The 14,753-nt window shown below is 43.2% G+C and overlaps 1 protein-coding gene across 1 annotated transcript; it reads right to left on the bottom strand.

The window, feature by feature from the left end:
* Positions 1–1,044: 1,044 nt before the first annotated feature.
* On the bottom strand, positions 1,045–6,091 carry LOC138444354 (ribonuclease K6-like). Its single transcript, XM_069597781.1, has 2 exons — positions 6,005–6,091; positions 1,045–1,842 (listed from the first exon to the last, which is right to left on the bottom strand). Exon 2 carries the CDS (start codon positions 1,835–1,837, stop codon positions 1,367–1,369), a length of 471 nt encoding a protein of 156 aa, XP_069453882.1. The 5' UTR covers positions 1,838–1,842; positions 6,005–6,091; the 3' UTR covers positions 1,045–1,366.
* Positions 6,092–14,753: the final 8,662 nt, after the last annotated feature.

Genomic DNA, 14,753 nt, shown 5'->3' with positions numbered 1-14,753 from the left:
ACCAAGCGCTGGAAGCCGAGGTACAAAGGGAAAGAAATCCTATGACACATGATATCATAGCAGGAACTGCGGCAAAAGATCAGGCACCCGCCGGAGTGAGCAGTGTGTCAGGAGCCAGAGTCTAAAGGGTATGATGAGTCTGACCCTTCAAACGGACAGCTGAATGAATGTCACAACTCCCTTAGGCTGATTAAACCTCTTGTTACAGTAAACAAAGATCTATGTGATTAAAAAAAAAAATGTTCCAAAACCCCAACGGGTAGAACAAAAATGTGTTCAGTCTTCCAGTGCTTCCCCCCTCGCAACCCCCCTCCTCCGTGATCGATACTTTCTCTCTGTTCATTCTAGTGGAGAATGGGAGACTTGACTCTAAGGTTACTGTGGATTATTATCACTATTATTTGTTTATTATTATCATTTTTGGTTGAGCTGGGTCTTTATTGTTGCTCACTAACTTTTTCTAGCTGTGGTGAGTGGGGGCTACTCCTTGTTGCGGGGAGCGGGTTTCCCGTTGCAGGGGCTTCTCTGGTTTAGTAGCACAGGCTCTAGGCACAGGGGCTTCGGTAGTTGGGGTGCATGGGGTGAGTTGCTCTTTGGCATGTGGAATATTCCCGAACCAAGGATTGAACCCGTATCCTCTGTACCACCAGGGAAGGCCCCTTCAACTATTTATATTTAAAACATTATCTGATTAAATATAGAAATAAATAGTTAAGATCTAGGGTGCCTCAGTTACCAGTGTTAGAACCTGTGTATGAAATGCCGTTAGCACTCTGTATCAGTGCCACCTCCAACAAACACAGACAATTATTTCAGGGGAATAAGTAAAGCTATGAGCAGAGTATGAAGGCATGTTGAATTTTCTTGCTCTTTAATCCCAGAAACACAAGGAAGAGCGACATGGCAGAGGCCCCAGGTTGCTAAATAACCTCAAAGTTTGCCTAGAGCCAAAGTAGTTCTTAGAATGTTGGCAAATGCAGGCCTAGATAGCTCCAGGCTGGCATGACATGAAAGGGATCTCAAACATACTTATACACACACTCATTATAATGCAACCAAAAATGGTTTTATTGCTCTGAACACAATACAGCAAGCGTTGGCCAAATTCCTAAGGTTAAAAATATGGAGGTCTGGACCCTCCTTTACCCTTTTATCTACTACCTTCCTTCAAAACACAGAGCTCCAAAGCAGAAAAGAATTTGACTTTTTTTTGTTGTTGTTCCAACTCTGGTCTGGTATCCTCATCACTCTAATTTTTCCAATACTCTCCTTTTTCCTTCTATGGGAACCAGGAAAATCAATAAAAGACAAGAAAATCAGAGGAGATCATAAGAGAATTTGTGCTGAGCAAGAAGCAAAGTGATCTTTAAACAACCTTATCTAAGTGTACAGGAACCAAAGGATAAGGGGGGTCGGTCTTCTGACGAGGGTCACAGGCGACAATGAAGAACTTGTATTGGACGTTGTTACTGTAGCTGCAGTTAGGATAGCTTCTTCCCGCAGTGAGATTGCACTGAGTCAGGTTGACACGGTTTGAACTCTGGTGACAGTTCGTCGTTCGGTTATCCTTGCAGGTGATGTTGGGCAAATTACAGACAGCAGTCACATCTCGGAAGGAGCTGTTCAGAAAGGTGTTTGTAGGTTTACAATGCCGAGTGTAGTTATTGACACCACGCATTGCCGTGTTGCATTGGAGAGGACTTGGGTGTATGTGCTGAATTTCAAACCAGCGAGCCTTTGTGAGACCTCGTGGCACAGCACAAAGTGGACGCACTGACCACCACATTCCCAGCAGCAATAACAGAAGAGAAGAACGTCCCAGAAGATGTGGCCCCATCTTTTCTGTGCAAGGAGAAAGAAAATAGATCGTAGCAGTAGAAACAATAAGAGAGAAATTATTGCTTATAACCATTCAGATTTTTACTCTGCCTTTTAAGATTTAAGCTCTTTTTTTTTTTAAACCATCTTCTTTCCCACTTGAGTCTCACAATTTTTAAGAAACTAAAGCCCAGTGAGGAGGAATTTGAGGTAAGACAACCTTTACTTGAGAAATCTGTATGCAGGTCAGGAAGCAATAGCTAGAACTGGACATGGAACAACAGACTGGTTTCAAATAAGAAAAGGAGTACATCAAGGCTGTATATTGTCACCTTGCTTATTTAACTTATATGCAGAGTACATCATGAGAAACGCTGGACTAGAAGAAACACAAGCTGGAATCAAGATTGCCGGGAGAAATATCAATAACCTCAGATATGCAGATGACACCACCCTTATAGCAGAAAGTGAAGAGGAACTAAAAAGCCTCTTGATGAAAGTGAAAGAGGAGAGTGAAAAAGTTGGCTTAAAGCTCAACATTCAGAAAATGAAGATCATGGCATCCGGTCCCATCACTTCATGGGAAATAGATGGGGAAACAGTGGAAACAGTGTCAGACTTTATTTTCTGGGGCTCCAAAATCACTGCAGATGGTGACTGCAGCCATGAAATTAAAAGATGCTTACTCCTTGGAAGAAAAGTTATGACCAATCTAGATAGCATATTCAAAAGCAGAGACATTACTTTGCCAACAAAGGTCCATCCAGTCAAGGGTATGGTTTCTCCAGTAGTCATGTATGGATGTGAGAGTTGGACTATAAAGAAAATTGAGTGCCAAAGAATTGATCCTTTTGAACTGTAGTGTTGGAGAAGATTCTTGAGGGTCCCTTGGACTGCAAGGACATCAAGCCAGTCCATCCTAAAGGAAATCAGTACTGAATATTCTTTGGAAGGACTGATGCTGAAGCTGAAACTCCAATACTTTAGCCACCTGATGGGAAGAACTGACTCGTTTGAAAAGACCCTGAATCTGGGAAAGATTGAAGGCAGGAGGAGAAGGGGATGACAGAGGATGAGATGGCTGGATGGCATCACCAACACGATGGATATGAGTTTGAGTAAGCTTCAGGAATTGGTGACACACAGGTGTCACCTGGTGTGCTGGTGTGCTGCAGTCCATGGGGTCTCAAAGAGTCGGACACAACCGAGCGACTGAACTGAAATGCTTACTCAAAATACCTACAATGAGAAGCTACAGTTAACCTTCCATATCCACAGGTTCCCCATCCTCAGACTCAACCAACTATGGACTGAAAATATTTGAAAAAAAATTCTAGAGAGTTCTAAAAAGCAAAAATTTTAATTCACTGTGTCCCAGCAACTGTTTACATAGTATTTACATTGTATTAAGTATTATAAGTAATCTAGAGATCATTTAGGAGAAGGCAATGGCACCCCACTCCAGTACTCTTGCCTGGAAAATCCCATGGATGGAGGAGCCTGGTGGGCTGCAGTCCATGGGGTTGCTAAGAGTCGGACACGACTTAGTGACTTCACTTTCACTTTTCACTTTCATGCGTTGGAGAAGGAAATGGCAACCCACTCCAGTGTTCTTGCCTGGAGAATCCCAGGGACGGGGGAGCCTGGTGGGCTGCTGTCTGTGGGGTCGCACAGAGTCGGACACGACTGACGTGACTTAGCAGCAGCAGAGATCATTTAAAGTATAGGGAGGATGTGTGAAGATTATATATTAGTACAAATACTATGCCATTTTATATAAGGGGCTTGAGCATCGGGTTTAGGTTCCTTGGCAAGTCCTGGAACTAATTCCTGTTGAATACTGAAGGACTACCCATAATCTATGATTAATGAATGCTATATCTTTTTGTCAGTAACTTCAACAAATGGGAAGCGCCATGGTGGCTCAAACCGCAAGGCGTCTGCCTGCAATGTGTGAGACCCGGTTCGATCCCTGTGTTGGCAAGATTCCCCTGGAGAGGGAAATGACAATCCACTCCAGTACTCTTGCCTGGAAAATCCCATGGATGGGGGAGCCTGGTGGGCTACAGTTCATGGGGTCGCAAAGAGTTGGACACGACTAAGTGACTTCACTTACCTTACCTTCAACAGATGGGAAGCAATTGCACTGCCAACTGAAAACATGCTCGTATATTTAAAAAAATGTTCCGACAGCTTGAACTTAAAGCCATCCCCTTTATTTTGAAATGCTTTTCACTCTCTCCTTCAAACCAATAGTTTCCCTGCACAAAGACACAGGAAGCCCGGGTTCTCCTTCTACGGACTTAGTGCTAGTGTACTTTTCCCTTCAGACAGAGCACATAGGTTTAGTTCTGTCCGCAAGGGTAATTATAAAAGCAGGTGATGGAGGGAAGAGATTAATCTACCAATTCCTTCATAACAAAAGATTTTAGGTCTAGAAGTGTGAAACTTCTTTAGTAACAGAAGTCAATGGTTAAAGGAGGATGAAGCCCACATGGAAATAAGGATCACCCTTCTACCTCCAGGAAGCAGAAAACACTATTAACTGAGGGAGAATGGGGACAAAGTCCTACTGGCCTACCTATATTTCCAAATAAAAACAAACATCAAACATTCAGTTTTCAACAGATTCTGGGTTTTGTGCCCATTTGCTCTTTCCCAATTGGAGAAGGAAATGGCAACCCACTCCAGTGTTCTTGCCTGGAGAATCCCAGGGACAGGGGAGCCTGGTGGGCTGCCATCTATGGGGTCGCACAGAGTTGGACACGACTGAAGTGACTTAGCAGCAGCAGCAGCTCTTTCCCAGGTATTTCAATGTGTTCTGAGAATAGCTGACAAAGACTGTTTGCTCAAATACAGATTCAGTAAACACTACAGAGGGCTTTCACCAGCCTGCTGTGGTCCACTTTCTCAGCCATCTAATTTATGAATCATGCTGGCAAATGCTTCTAACAGTAACTGGGTAAACCTCTTAGCTTTGACTGCTTATACACTCACATCTGCTCTTTTAACAATAGCCAGAGCCATTCCTCTTTTTCTAGAATGATTTTCCCAAGCCAAACTAGTTTGGCTCAAAAGAGGATGTTGAGGGTGGGGAGAGTCAGTTATGGAAAGTTACCAGGAAAAGCACGATAAACAAAAGTAGGGCTGTTATGCAACTTAAGTCTTTGCCTTCTCCAGTTGGCAAGAGTTTGTAGAGATTTGGTCATCATCTTCTTCTGGGTACAGCAAGGGAGACATTCTTAGAAATGGAGGTTTCCCTTATAAATGTAAATGTTTCTTGTTACAAAAAGGTAACTCCTACTAGGTTTTCAGGATTTTCTCCTTGTCTACTGTTTTTTAGAAAACAACCAAGTTAAAATAATATGCCAAAGAGACATTTTGGGGTGGCAAATTCTGCTCCCCTACAGCTCACTTGAGATTTCCCCAGGCCCCCAAACACTGCTGAAAATCGCTTTTACTCTCCCTCCTAAATAAGCCTGTGTCGTTATCATTTGGTGTGCTGTCACAGAGTAAGAAAGTTGAGGATCCCAAGGTTCCACTAAGAAAGTTTAAATAAGAGGTTGCTGGCAAAGTGTCTCAAAGAATTTCACAACTCAGGCTGAAGGTGGGTTAAGGGGGAGAAGATAGAGGAAAGGAAAACACGAGTTCCCAAATGTCAGTTATGGTTGCAAAAACTTGACAAGTTATGGTTCGTAAATCTGGCGATCATCCTGTTTTCCTGAGGAAGTGTAGCCCTCCTCGGATTTCCCTTCCAGTCACCAATTCTGCGGTCACGCTTAGAGCCTATGTTCTAGGCAACAGGCATTTCATGCTGGCGGCTCTACTCAGCTGCAGAGAATAAGCAGCGGAGTAGGAATGTGGGCTGGAAGAGGGCAAGGCAACCCACTCCAGTATTCTTGCCTGGAGAATCCCAGTCAGAGGAGCGGGGTGGGTCACAGTCCGTGGGGTCGCAGAGTCGGACACGACGGAGAGGCTAAGCACAGGAAAGTGGGACCCCTAACTGTAGAAGAACGGAACGTTTACCTTCCTTCCCATTCCTCAGCCCCTCCAGTCCGCAAACGCCTCCCCACAGAGCTCCGTACTGTCTCTGCTGAAAAGGGACTCCCTCGCCCAAATTCCCGGATAAAGCTACCAAAAAAGGAGGAGAAGAGGAGGAGATGAAGGAGCGGGAGTGTGAACCTACCTCGGCCTCGGAACAAGTCTGCAGAAATGGGCAAGACGGTGGAAACAAGTTTTTCTCACCCGCTTCTTCTTCCCTGCAACGACGTCGAGTCGGGAGAAGATGCAGAGAGGTGGAGAAGGGTCGAGGTGCGAGGCTTTCTGTAGCTGGGACAGCACCCCTCTTCCACGAGGCGCTTCCCGCCAGGACCCGCCTCCAAAGCAGGCGTCAGAGCAACCCCCGTTCTAGGCGGAACTGGTGGTTTTCTGCCTGGGCTGAGGTTGAGCTTGGAGGTCCGAGCCCGACACTCACTGGCCAAGAGGACACGGGCTGAGGGGGCCGCAGACTGCAGGACCCTGGCCCCTGCTCCAGGGAGCAAGGCTGCCTCTCCCAGGCGTCTGCTGGCGAGAGTCCAGTAAGCCAGGCGGTTTGACCCCGCACACATAACCAGCTCCAGTTACCACATGTTCGATCAGTGTACATCTTTTGTAAAACAGTTCGGAACGTGGGAAAATTTGCACAGAACAGAGCTTTTTTGAACCTCAGACGGCAACCTAAATTCAGTTAGACCATTAAACTCACAAGTTCTTCAGATGGTTGGAAGAGTTAGTGCTCACTTCCCCTTTTCTGAAAACCGTACCCAACAGGACCGTTTTGGAGATAACAAAACCATCTTTGTAACAGGGTAAGGTCTGGAGAAAAATACCCTAGAACACTTAAAACGATGTGAGAAATTGGAGAGCAAGCCTCACCAAATGGTTGCAACCCCCCAAATATTCTTTTCCTTCGAGCTGGAATTGAATCAGCAACGTAAGGTTGTCCATACTCGAAAGTACTACAGTCCTCCGCTCTACCAGCTGAGCTATCGAAGGAAGCACCAGTGTGAACTACTTAGAATTTTCTATTGAGAACATTGATAAACAGAGGTTCTGGCACAATAGCCTACTAGTTGCCAATGTGTGGATACCACGTAGCCGACCATTTTAGGAGAAAGTCCTTCATCCACACTTGTACGGACAACCCCTCTAGAGCTGGATTTTCCTGCTTCAGAGAGGGGCTTTCAAGCAGGCCTAACCTGTGAGCTTTTCCCTGGCGTACCTAGAGCCTGTGGGTCTCAAGGTCGCCCCAAGCCGTGGCGATCTGCTGGTCTGTTGTCTTCACTTAACGCCCTGCCCCGGGCCTCCTGGCCTGACGGTGTGTGTCTAAAGTGGGAGCAGACACCCGGGCATTGGAAAACTAAGGGCTGAGGTGGTGTGACACACAATTCTGATCGCGCAACTGCGAGCCCAAAAGGGCCGGTCTTAAAGCTCCGGCCTGGGCCTCCCTTTTCCTCACTTCCCATGCTCGCCTCCATGATCCAGGAGCGTTTGCACAAGCGAGCTGCTTCTCCCTTCCACTCACACGTCCACAGACTAGCGGAGGGAGAGGCTGTGACGTATAACGCATGGCTAAGCCCAATGTTACTATGAGAATTGACTCTTGGAGAAACTATTTTAAGGTTTTCAAAGAGGTAGTCACAGATTCTTTGAGTCAATAATAAATTTAGTGACACAAGTCTCGACCCTAATTTTCCCGCTGAGATACTGAAGTGTTCGAAAACCCACTGAAACATGGAACCTTGTCGGACAGCCTATATTCTCCCAAACTCTTAATCGGGACAGTGGACGCTGGGGAGAGGACTTGGAGCAGGACTCCAGACCTGCTCAGAGCGGGTGTAAGGCTTCACTGCTCACCGCCCTTGTGTCCCGCCGCGGCACCGGCTGCCCCCACAGCTCTTGCTGTGGTCCCGCAAAGCCAGGGCGTCCTCGGAGCCTTGGCAGCACTTGCCACAGTTTGTAACAGACTGCCACAATCAGGGCGGCAAAGCAGCCCTTGCCCCCTACTACTGGAAGCTAAAAGTAACTGTTCTGCTCGGGTGTTTATTTGGGACATCTGGAAACTGGCGGGAAATTATAATTAGCGGAATTTCCGCTGGAGTTCAAGTTACGCGAGAGAGGTGGGTAGCTGGTGAAGGAGATTTTAAAAAGAGTGAAAGTTCTGATGAGATGGATGAAACTGGAGCCGATTATACAGAGTGAAGTAAGCCAGAAAGAAAAACACCAATACAGTATACTAACACATATATATGGAATTTAGAAAGATGGCAATGACGACCCTGTATGCAAGACAGGGAAAAAGACACAGCTGTCTATAACAGACTTTTGGACTCAGAGGGAGAGGGTGGGATGATTTGGGAGAATGGCATTCTAACATGTATACTATCACGTAAGAATTGAATCGCCAGTCTATGTCTGATGCAGGATACAGCATGTTTGGGGCTGGTGCATGGGGATGACCCACAGAGATGTTTTGGGGAGGGAGGTGGGAGGGGGGGTTCATGTTTGGGAACACATGTAAGAATTAAAGATTTTAAAATTAAAAAAATAAAAAACTAAAAAAAAAATAAAAAAATAAAAGTTAAAAAAAATAAAAAGAGTGAAAGGATTGCCCAGTAGGCCCAAGCAAGATTTGAACTCGTGACCCCTGGTTTACAAAACCAGTGCTCTAACCCCAGAGCTATAGGGCCCTACAAGTGACTATCATCCCTTGCTCTCTAAAACAGCTTTTATGCTGGACCTTTATTAAGGTGTCTGTGTGTACTGGGCAAAAAAACCTGGACGTCGTTTCAATCTGTTGTTGCTCAGCCGCTCAGTCGTTTCCGATTCTTTGCAACCCCATGGACTGCAGCAGGCCAGGCTTTCCTGTCCTTCATCATCTTCCTGAGTTCAGCCAAACTCATGTCCATTGAGTGATGTTCCATTGGTGATGCCATCCAACCATCTCTCCCCTTCTCCTCCTGCCCTCAATCTTTCCCAGCATCAGGGTCTTTTCCAGTGAATTGGTTCTTTGGATCTGGTGGCCAAAGTATTGGAGCTTCAACTTCAGCATCAGTCCTTCCAATGAATATTTAGGGTTGATTTCCTTTAGGATTGACTGATTTGATCTCCTTAGAGTCCAAGGGACTCTCAAGAGTGTTCTCCAGCACAGTTCAAAAGCATCAGTTCTTCAGTGCTCAGCCTTCCTTATGGTCCAACTCTCACATCCTTGCATGAATATTGGAAAAACCGTACCTTTGCCTATCTGTTCCTTTGCCAGCAAAGTGACGTCTCTGCTTTTTAATACGCTGTCTAGGTTTGTCAGAGCTTTTCTTCCAAGGATCAAGAGTCTTTTAATTTCATGGCTGCAGTCACTGTCCATGGTGATTTTGGAGCCCAAGAAAATAGTCTCTCACTGTTGTTTCCATTGCCTCCCCACTTATTTGCCATGAAGTGATGGGACCAGATGCCATAATCTTATTTTTCAGAATGTTGAGTTTTAAGCCAGCTTTTTCACTCTCCTTTTTCACCTTCATCAGGTGGCTCTTTACTTCCTCTTCATTTTCTGCTATTAGGGTGGTATCATCTGCATATCTGAGGTTGTTGATGTTTTTCCTGGAAATCTTGATTCCAGCTTGTGCTTCAGCCAGTCTGGCATTTCGCGTGTTGTACTCTTCATAGAAATTAAATAAGCAGGGTGACAATATACATACTCTTGACATACTGTTTTCCCAATTTGGAACCAGTCCCTTGTTCCATGTGTGGTTCTAACTGTTGCTTCCTGACCTACATACAGGTTTCTCAGGAGGCAGGTAAGATGGTCTAGTATCCCCATCTCTTTTAAGAATTTTCCACAGTTTGTTGTGATCCACACAGTCAAAGGCTTTAGCGTAGTCAAAGAAGCAGAAATAGATATTTTTCTGGAGTTCTTTTGTTTTTTTCTATGATCCAATGAATGTTGGCAATTTGATCTCTGGTTCCTCTGCCTTTTCTAAATCCAGCTGGTACATCCGGAAGTTCTCAGTTGAAGCCTAGCTTGAAGGATTTTGAGCATTATCTTACTAGCATGTAAAATGAGTGCAATTGTGCAGTAGTTTGAACATTCTTTGGTGTTGCCCTTCTTTGGTACTAGAATGTAAACTGACCTTTTCTTGTCCTGTGGCCACTGCTGACTTTTCCAAATTTGCTGACATATTGAATATAGCACTTTAACAGCATCATATTCTAGGATTTGAAATAGCTCAGCTGAAATTCCATACCCTCCACTAGCTTTGTTTGTAGTGATGCTTCCTAAAGGCCCACTTAACTTCCCACTCCGGGATGTCTGAGTCTAGGTGAGTGATCACACCATCATGATTATCTGGGTCACGAAGATCTTTTTTGTATAGTTCTTATCTGTATTCTTGCCACTTCTTCTTAATCTCTTCTGCTTCTGTTAGGTCCACGCCACTTCTGTCCTTTATTGTGCCCATCTTTGCGTGAAGTGTTCCCTTGGTATCTCTAATTTTCTTGAAGAGATCTCTAGTCTTTCCCATTCTATTGTTTCTCTCTATTTCTTTGCATTGCTCACCTAGGAAGGCTTTCTTATCTCTCCTTGCTATTCTTTGGAAATTTGCATTCAGATGGATATATCTTTCCTTTTCACCTTTGCCTTTCACTTCTCTTCTTTTCTCAGCTATATGTAAGGCCTCCTCAGACAACCATTTGCCTTTTTTGCTTTTCTTTTTCTAGGGGATGATTTTGGTCACCGCCCCCTGTACAATGTTACAAACCTCTGTCCATAGTTCTTCAGGAGCTGTGTCTATATAGGATCTAATCCCTTGAATGTACTTGTCACTTCCACTGTATAATCATAAGGGATTTGATTTAGGTCACTATTGGAACTCTGTAGTCTCTTGCTGGGGACAGTGCAATATGGGGTCAGTGACAGGAACTACCACTAGCTTAAGAATGCAGAAATTTGCCCAATGCAACATAGTCTAATGCAGTGAAAGTTTTCCACCCTCCACCCTCTGCACATTGTGAAAACCAAGAAGGGAAATTCTACATAGAGGAAATTGTCGACCACAGATCTCTCAGACTAAATTTTGACATCCACATTTGGTTTTCTGTTTGACTTAGGACATGCACCAAGGGGCAACTGCCTGCCCCAAGTTCATTAGATTAGCGATTTCTCCACAGCTCAAGTCTTAGTGCCAGAACAGGCATTCGTTAATTCGTTCATCCCTTTATTGGATAAACACTGAACTCCAATTCTGTGCTAGGCGGAATGAGACATCTAGATTTGGTCTTTACTTTGAAGCCAGTGGCACAGTCTTGTGGTATAAAAGAATGTTAGTTTTCATGAAAGAGAACAGTGAGAAGCAGCTGTGCCGACTGTGAGAGAGTGGTAACAGTGCTAAGGTTCACAGACCTGCAGAGTGAGCCATCACAGAGGCAGCCTTCAGGAGGGGATGGAACTTGAACTGCACTTTGAGGGCTAGTTAAGACTTACACAAGTTTGGGGACTGAGTAATCCTTGGTAGAGAAAAAAATTATGAGCAAAGTTGGAGAGAAAGACCTTGGCATTTAAAGTGCCAAGGCAGAACACTGGCTGGGGCAGATGCCAGCCCTTGTGGAAGTGAGGTATTTTAAAATACGTTAGCAGGAGACTTAGAAAATTCTGGAAGGAAGTTATACCCCTTTAAAAATTGAACAGGGAAATTCACAAGGCATGAATGTGAAGATTGGATTGAAAGGGAGAGAAAACAAAGTCAAGGGGACACCAGAGACTGGCCATGGTACATACTGTCAAACATAAAACGTAGGAGAATTATAGTTATGGGATTGGAAAGGAAGGAATAAATGAGAGAGATACAGGCAAGGGAAAGTCTGCTGAAGCTAGATATGAATGAAGAAGAAATAAGAGACAATAAAGAGGAAAGAAGGATGATTCTCAAATATCATACTTTGAAGAAGCAAAATTATACTGAAAAAAGAAAATCTAAAGGAGAGATGGGTATCTGGAGAAGGCAGAGGGGTGAAGAAATGTTAGAATTTCGGCAGGCTGGATTTGAAATGGAGATAGAGGATATAGGAATTTATGACAGCTAGGGTACCCTTGTGTCTAGAGTTCTGTAGATTGTTAAGTCAAGGTTAGATCAAATTACAGAGGTCATTCATTGAGTCAGAGCCTGTAAGAATTATGTGCTCTTGAAGGAAGAGAGTACAAACAGAAAACAGCAGACACCTGAAAATAAGCTTTCTGAATAGCCCCATTGCAGGCCTTTGTCCAGAGAAGGCAATGGCACCCCACTCCAATACTCTTGCCTGGAAAATCCCATGGATGGAAGAACCTGGAAGGCTGAAGTCCATGGGGTCGCTGAGGGTGGGACACGACTGAGTGACTTCACTTTCACTCTTCACTTTCCTACACTGGAGAAGGAAATAGCAACCCACTCCAGTGTTCTTGCCTAGAGAATCCCAGGGACGGGGGAGCCTGGTGGGCTGCTGTCTCTGGGGTCGTACAGAGTCGGACACAACTGAAGTGACTTAGCAGCAGCAGCAGCAGGCCTTTGTCATATGAGTGTGTCCAACATTTTTTTTTCATTCAACATTTTTAAAACATTTTCCTTACTTTTTTGTAATTTCAATATTATTAGTAAGATTGTCCTAGAAAACTTGCTTTCCCACCTGGCAGCTGAGAGTGAGGATGTGACCTAGCCCCACCAATCAGATGCATCCAGAGAAGATTTCAGTTTAGAGGTGTAAATAATCTTCTTTACTCCTCTAATCCAGGAGTTAATAATTCCACAGGGAAGTCCCATATTTGTCCAGTGATGAAGGTGTCAGGTTCTTGGGTTTGGGATTTCTTAAATCTATAGATTATTGCTTTTCTTCCATTCTGGAAAATTCTCATCCATTATCTTTTTAAGTTTTTTTTTTCCTCTACTTTTCTTTCTCCATTCATGAAATGAATTAAATATATATTAGACCTTCACACCCTGTCCTTCATCGCTTAACCTCTCTTTCATATTTACTGTCTTTTTGTCTCCATACTCACAATCAACTACTGCTGTATTTAACCAGCTGTTAAATCTACCCACTGAGTCAACTGTAATTATAAATTGTAATTTTCAATTTTAGACGTTTTGCTTCTTTTTCAAAACTGCTAAGCCAAATTCTATAACTTCATATTATTTGCAGATATCTGCCAGCTTTTTAAAAATCTCTTTAAACATAGCAATTATATTGTTTTAATATCTATGATAATCTGTATTATGCTATCTGTTGCTTATAGTTGATTCTTACTCATGTCGAATTGTTTCCTGTGTAACTGTTCATCTTTGAATGTATACTGCTCAATATCTTTGCAAAATTATAAGCAGTGAATTTTGAGGTCAAGATGAAAGTTTCTCCCTGGAACAAAAAAAATTACATAGCTTTTGTTTCACATATGTACCTGAACCATTACCAGCCCAAAAGGACTCTAAAAAAGGTTCATGGTCAGACATTCCTTGTGCCCCCAAGATGATGTAAGGCCAAACTGCAAATCAGAGAAAAAGCATACCTGTGGTCCTAGCTTCCCAGTAAAAGTTGAAAGCTCTTCTTTTTATTTTCCCTTTCTAAGCTCAGCTGATTTCTGCTGAGCTCCACAACAGTTACTGTAAATGAAAGGTTAATTTCTTATTCATTCTTATCTTGTGGGCATAGCTCTTTGGGGTCCCAACTTAATATTTGGAAGAGTATCTTAGTGAATTTCCACTTTTCCTGGGTGCTGAACCTTGACATCTGCCCTTCCTTTTTCTCCCACCCAAAGGTGCTGCCAAAACTATAACCCAATTTTGCAGTAATTAGCAAATGTCTTAAGAGCTACAAAGATTAATGCTTTCCTTACCTCTCAGATTTCATCTTTTCCTTAGATTCTGGCTTATTAGTCTCTTGTTATCATATTAGTACTTTGGTGCCTTTACAAAGATTTGGTAAAATCTTATCCAATATTTTTATCATTTTTCCTCAAGGAGGTTAGTCCAATTTAATTAGCCCACAAGTACTAGAAAGGAGATTAGAGTGGTAGGAGCTATAACATCAATCGTATTCTACCACATGGACTGAGAAGCAGAGAATGTATTACTCTAGAAAGGGCCTAAGGGAGAGAAAGCACAAAAAAGAGAGCAGTGATAGTAAAAAAGGAAGCCTGTGTACCTTCCAAGTCCCTAGTTATGACTCACTCCAGAGGCCTCACTGTGTTCCCTCTTAGAATCTATGAGACTTCCCTGAATTTTTACAGCAATTTTCCCTTCTATTTTAGGAAAAATTATTTTCAACTTAAAATACTCCTAAATAACACTGAAGGTATTAATACATGTCTCTACATTATAGCTTTTATCTTCTAATATTTGGATCAATATTTATCAAATGGCAGTTATATGTTGGCCACATATACAGACCTCTACTCCAGTCAACTTGGTCCACTTATAATTCCCCAAATATAACTCACACCTTTTCCAGTTGTGATCACTTGTTTATGATTTCTTCAACTAGAATGATTTTTCATTTCTCCATACCCGTCAAACACTACTTATCCGGAAAGATTATCTCAATGTTCTAATTCACAATATCTGCTTTTTTACCAAGTAGATTTCATCTCATTTCCCCTCTGAAACCTATGAACCTCTTTCATCTTTGCTATTCCTTCTTCTTCACACTCTCTCTCAGGATTTTGAACAGGACCCATGTAATGGAGGTGTTCCCTAGCACCCAGAAGTAAGCATCCAGAGTGCCATTACTCATTCAACTACACTCAGGCAGTTATGGAATTATCAGACTGTTCTCTCCCTCCCGAATTTCTTCATCTTATATGATATACTGTTGAAAGAATGCACCCTTTTATTTTTTTAATCTTCCAGAATTACTTCTAAATTCTGTTTTCCTATCTA

Source organism: Ovis canadensis, chromosome 7 (genome assembly GCF_042477335.2).
Source record: "Ovis canadensis isolate MfBH-ARS-UI-01 breed Bighorn chromosome 7, ARS-UI_OviCan_v2, whole genome shotgun sequence".
In the NCBI taxonomy this organism is placed as follows: Eukaryota; Metazoa; Chordata; class Mammalia; order Artiodactyla; family Bovidae; genus Ovis; species Ovis canadensis.
This window is presented reverse-complemented; position numbering and strand designations above follow the sequence as displayed.

Coding starts and splice junctions, on each gene's coding strand:
- LOC138444354 (XM_069597781.1), bottom strand. CDS start 1,837: ATGGGGCCACATCTTCTGGGACGTTCTTCTCTTCTGTTATTGCTGCTG.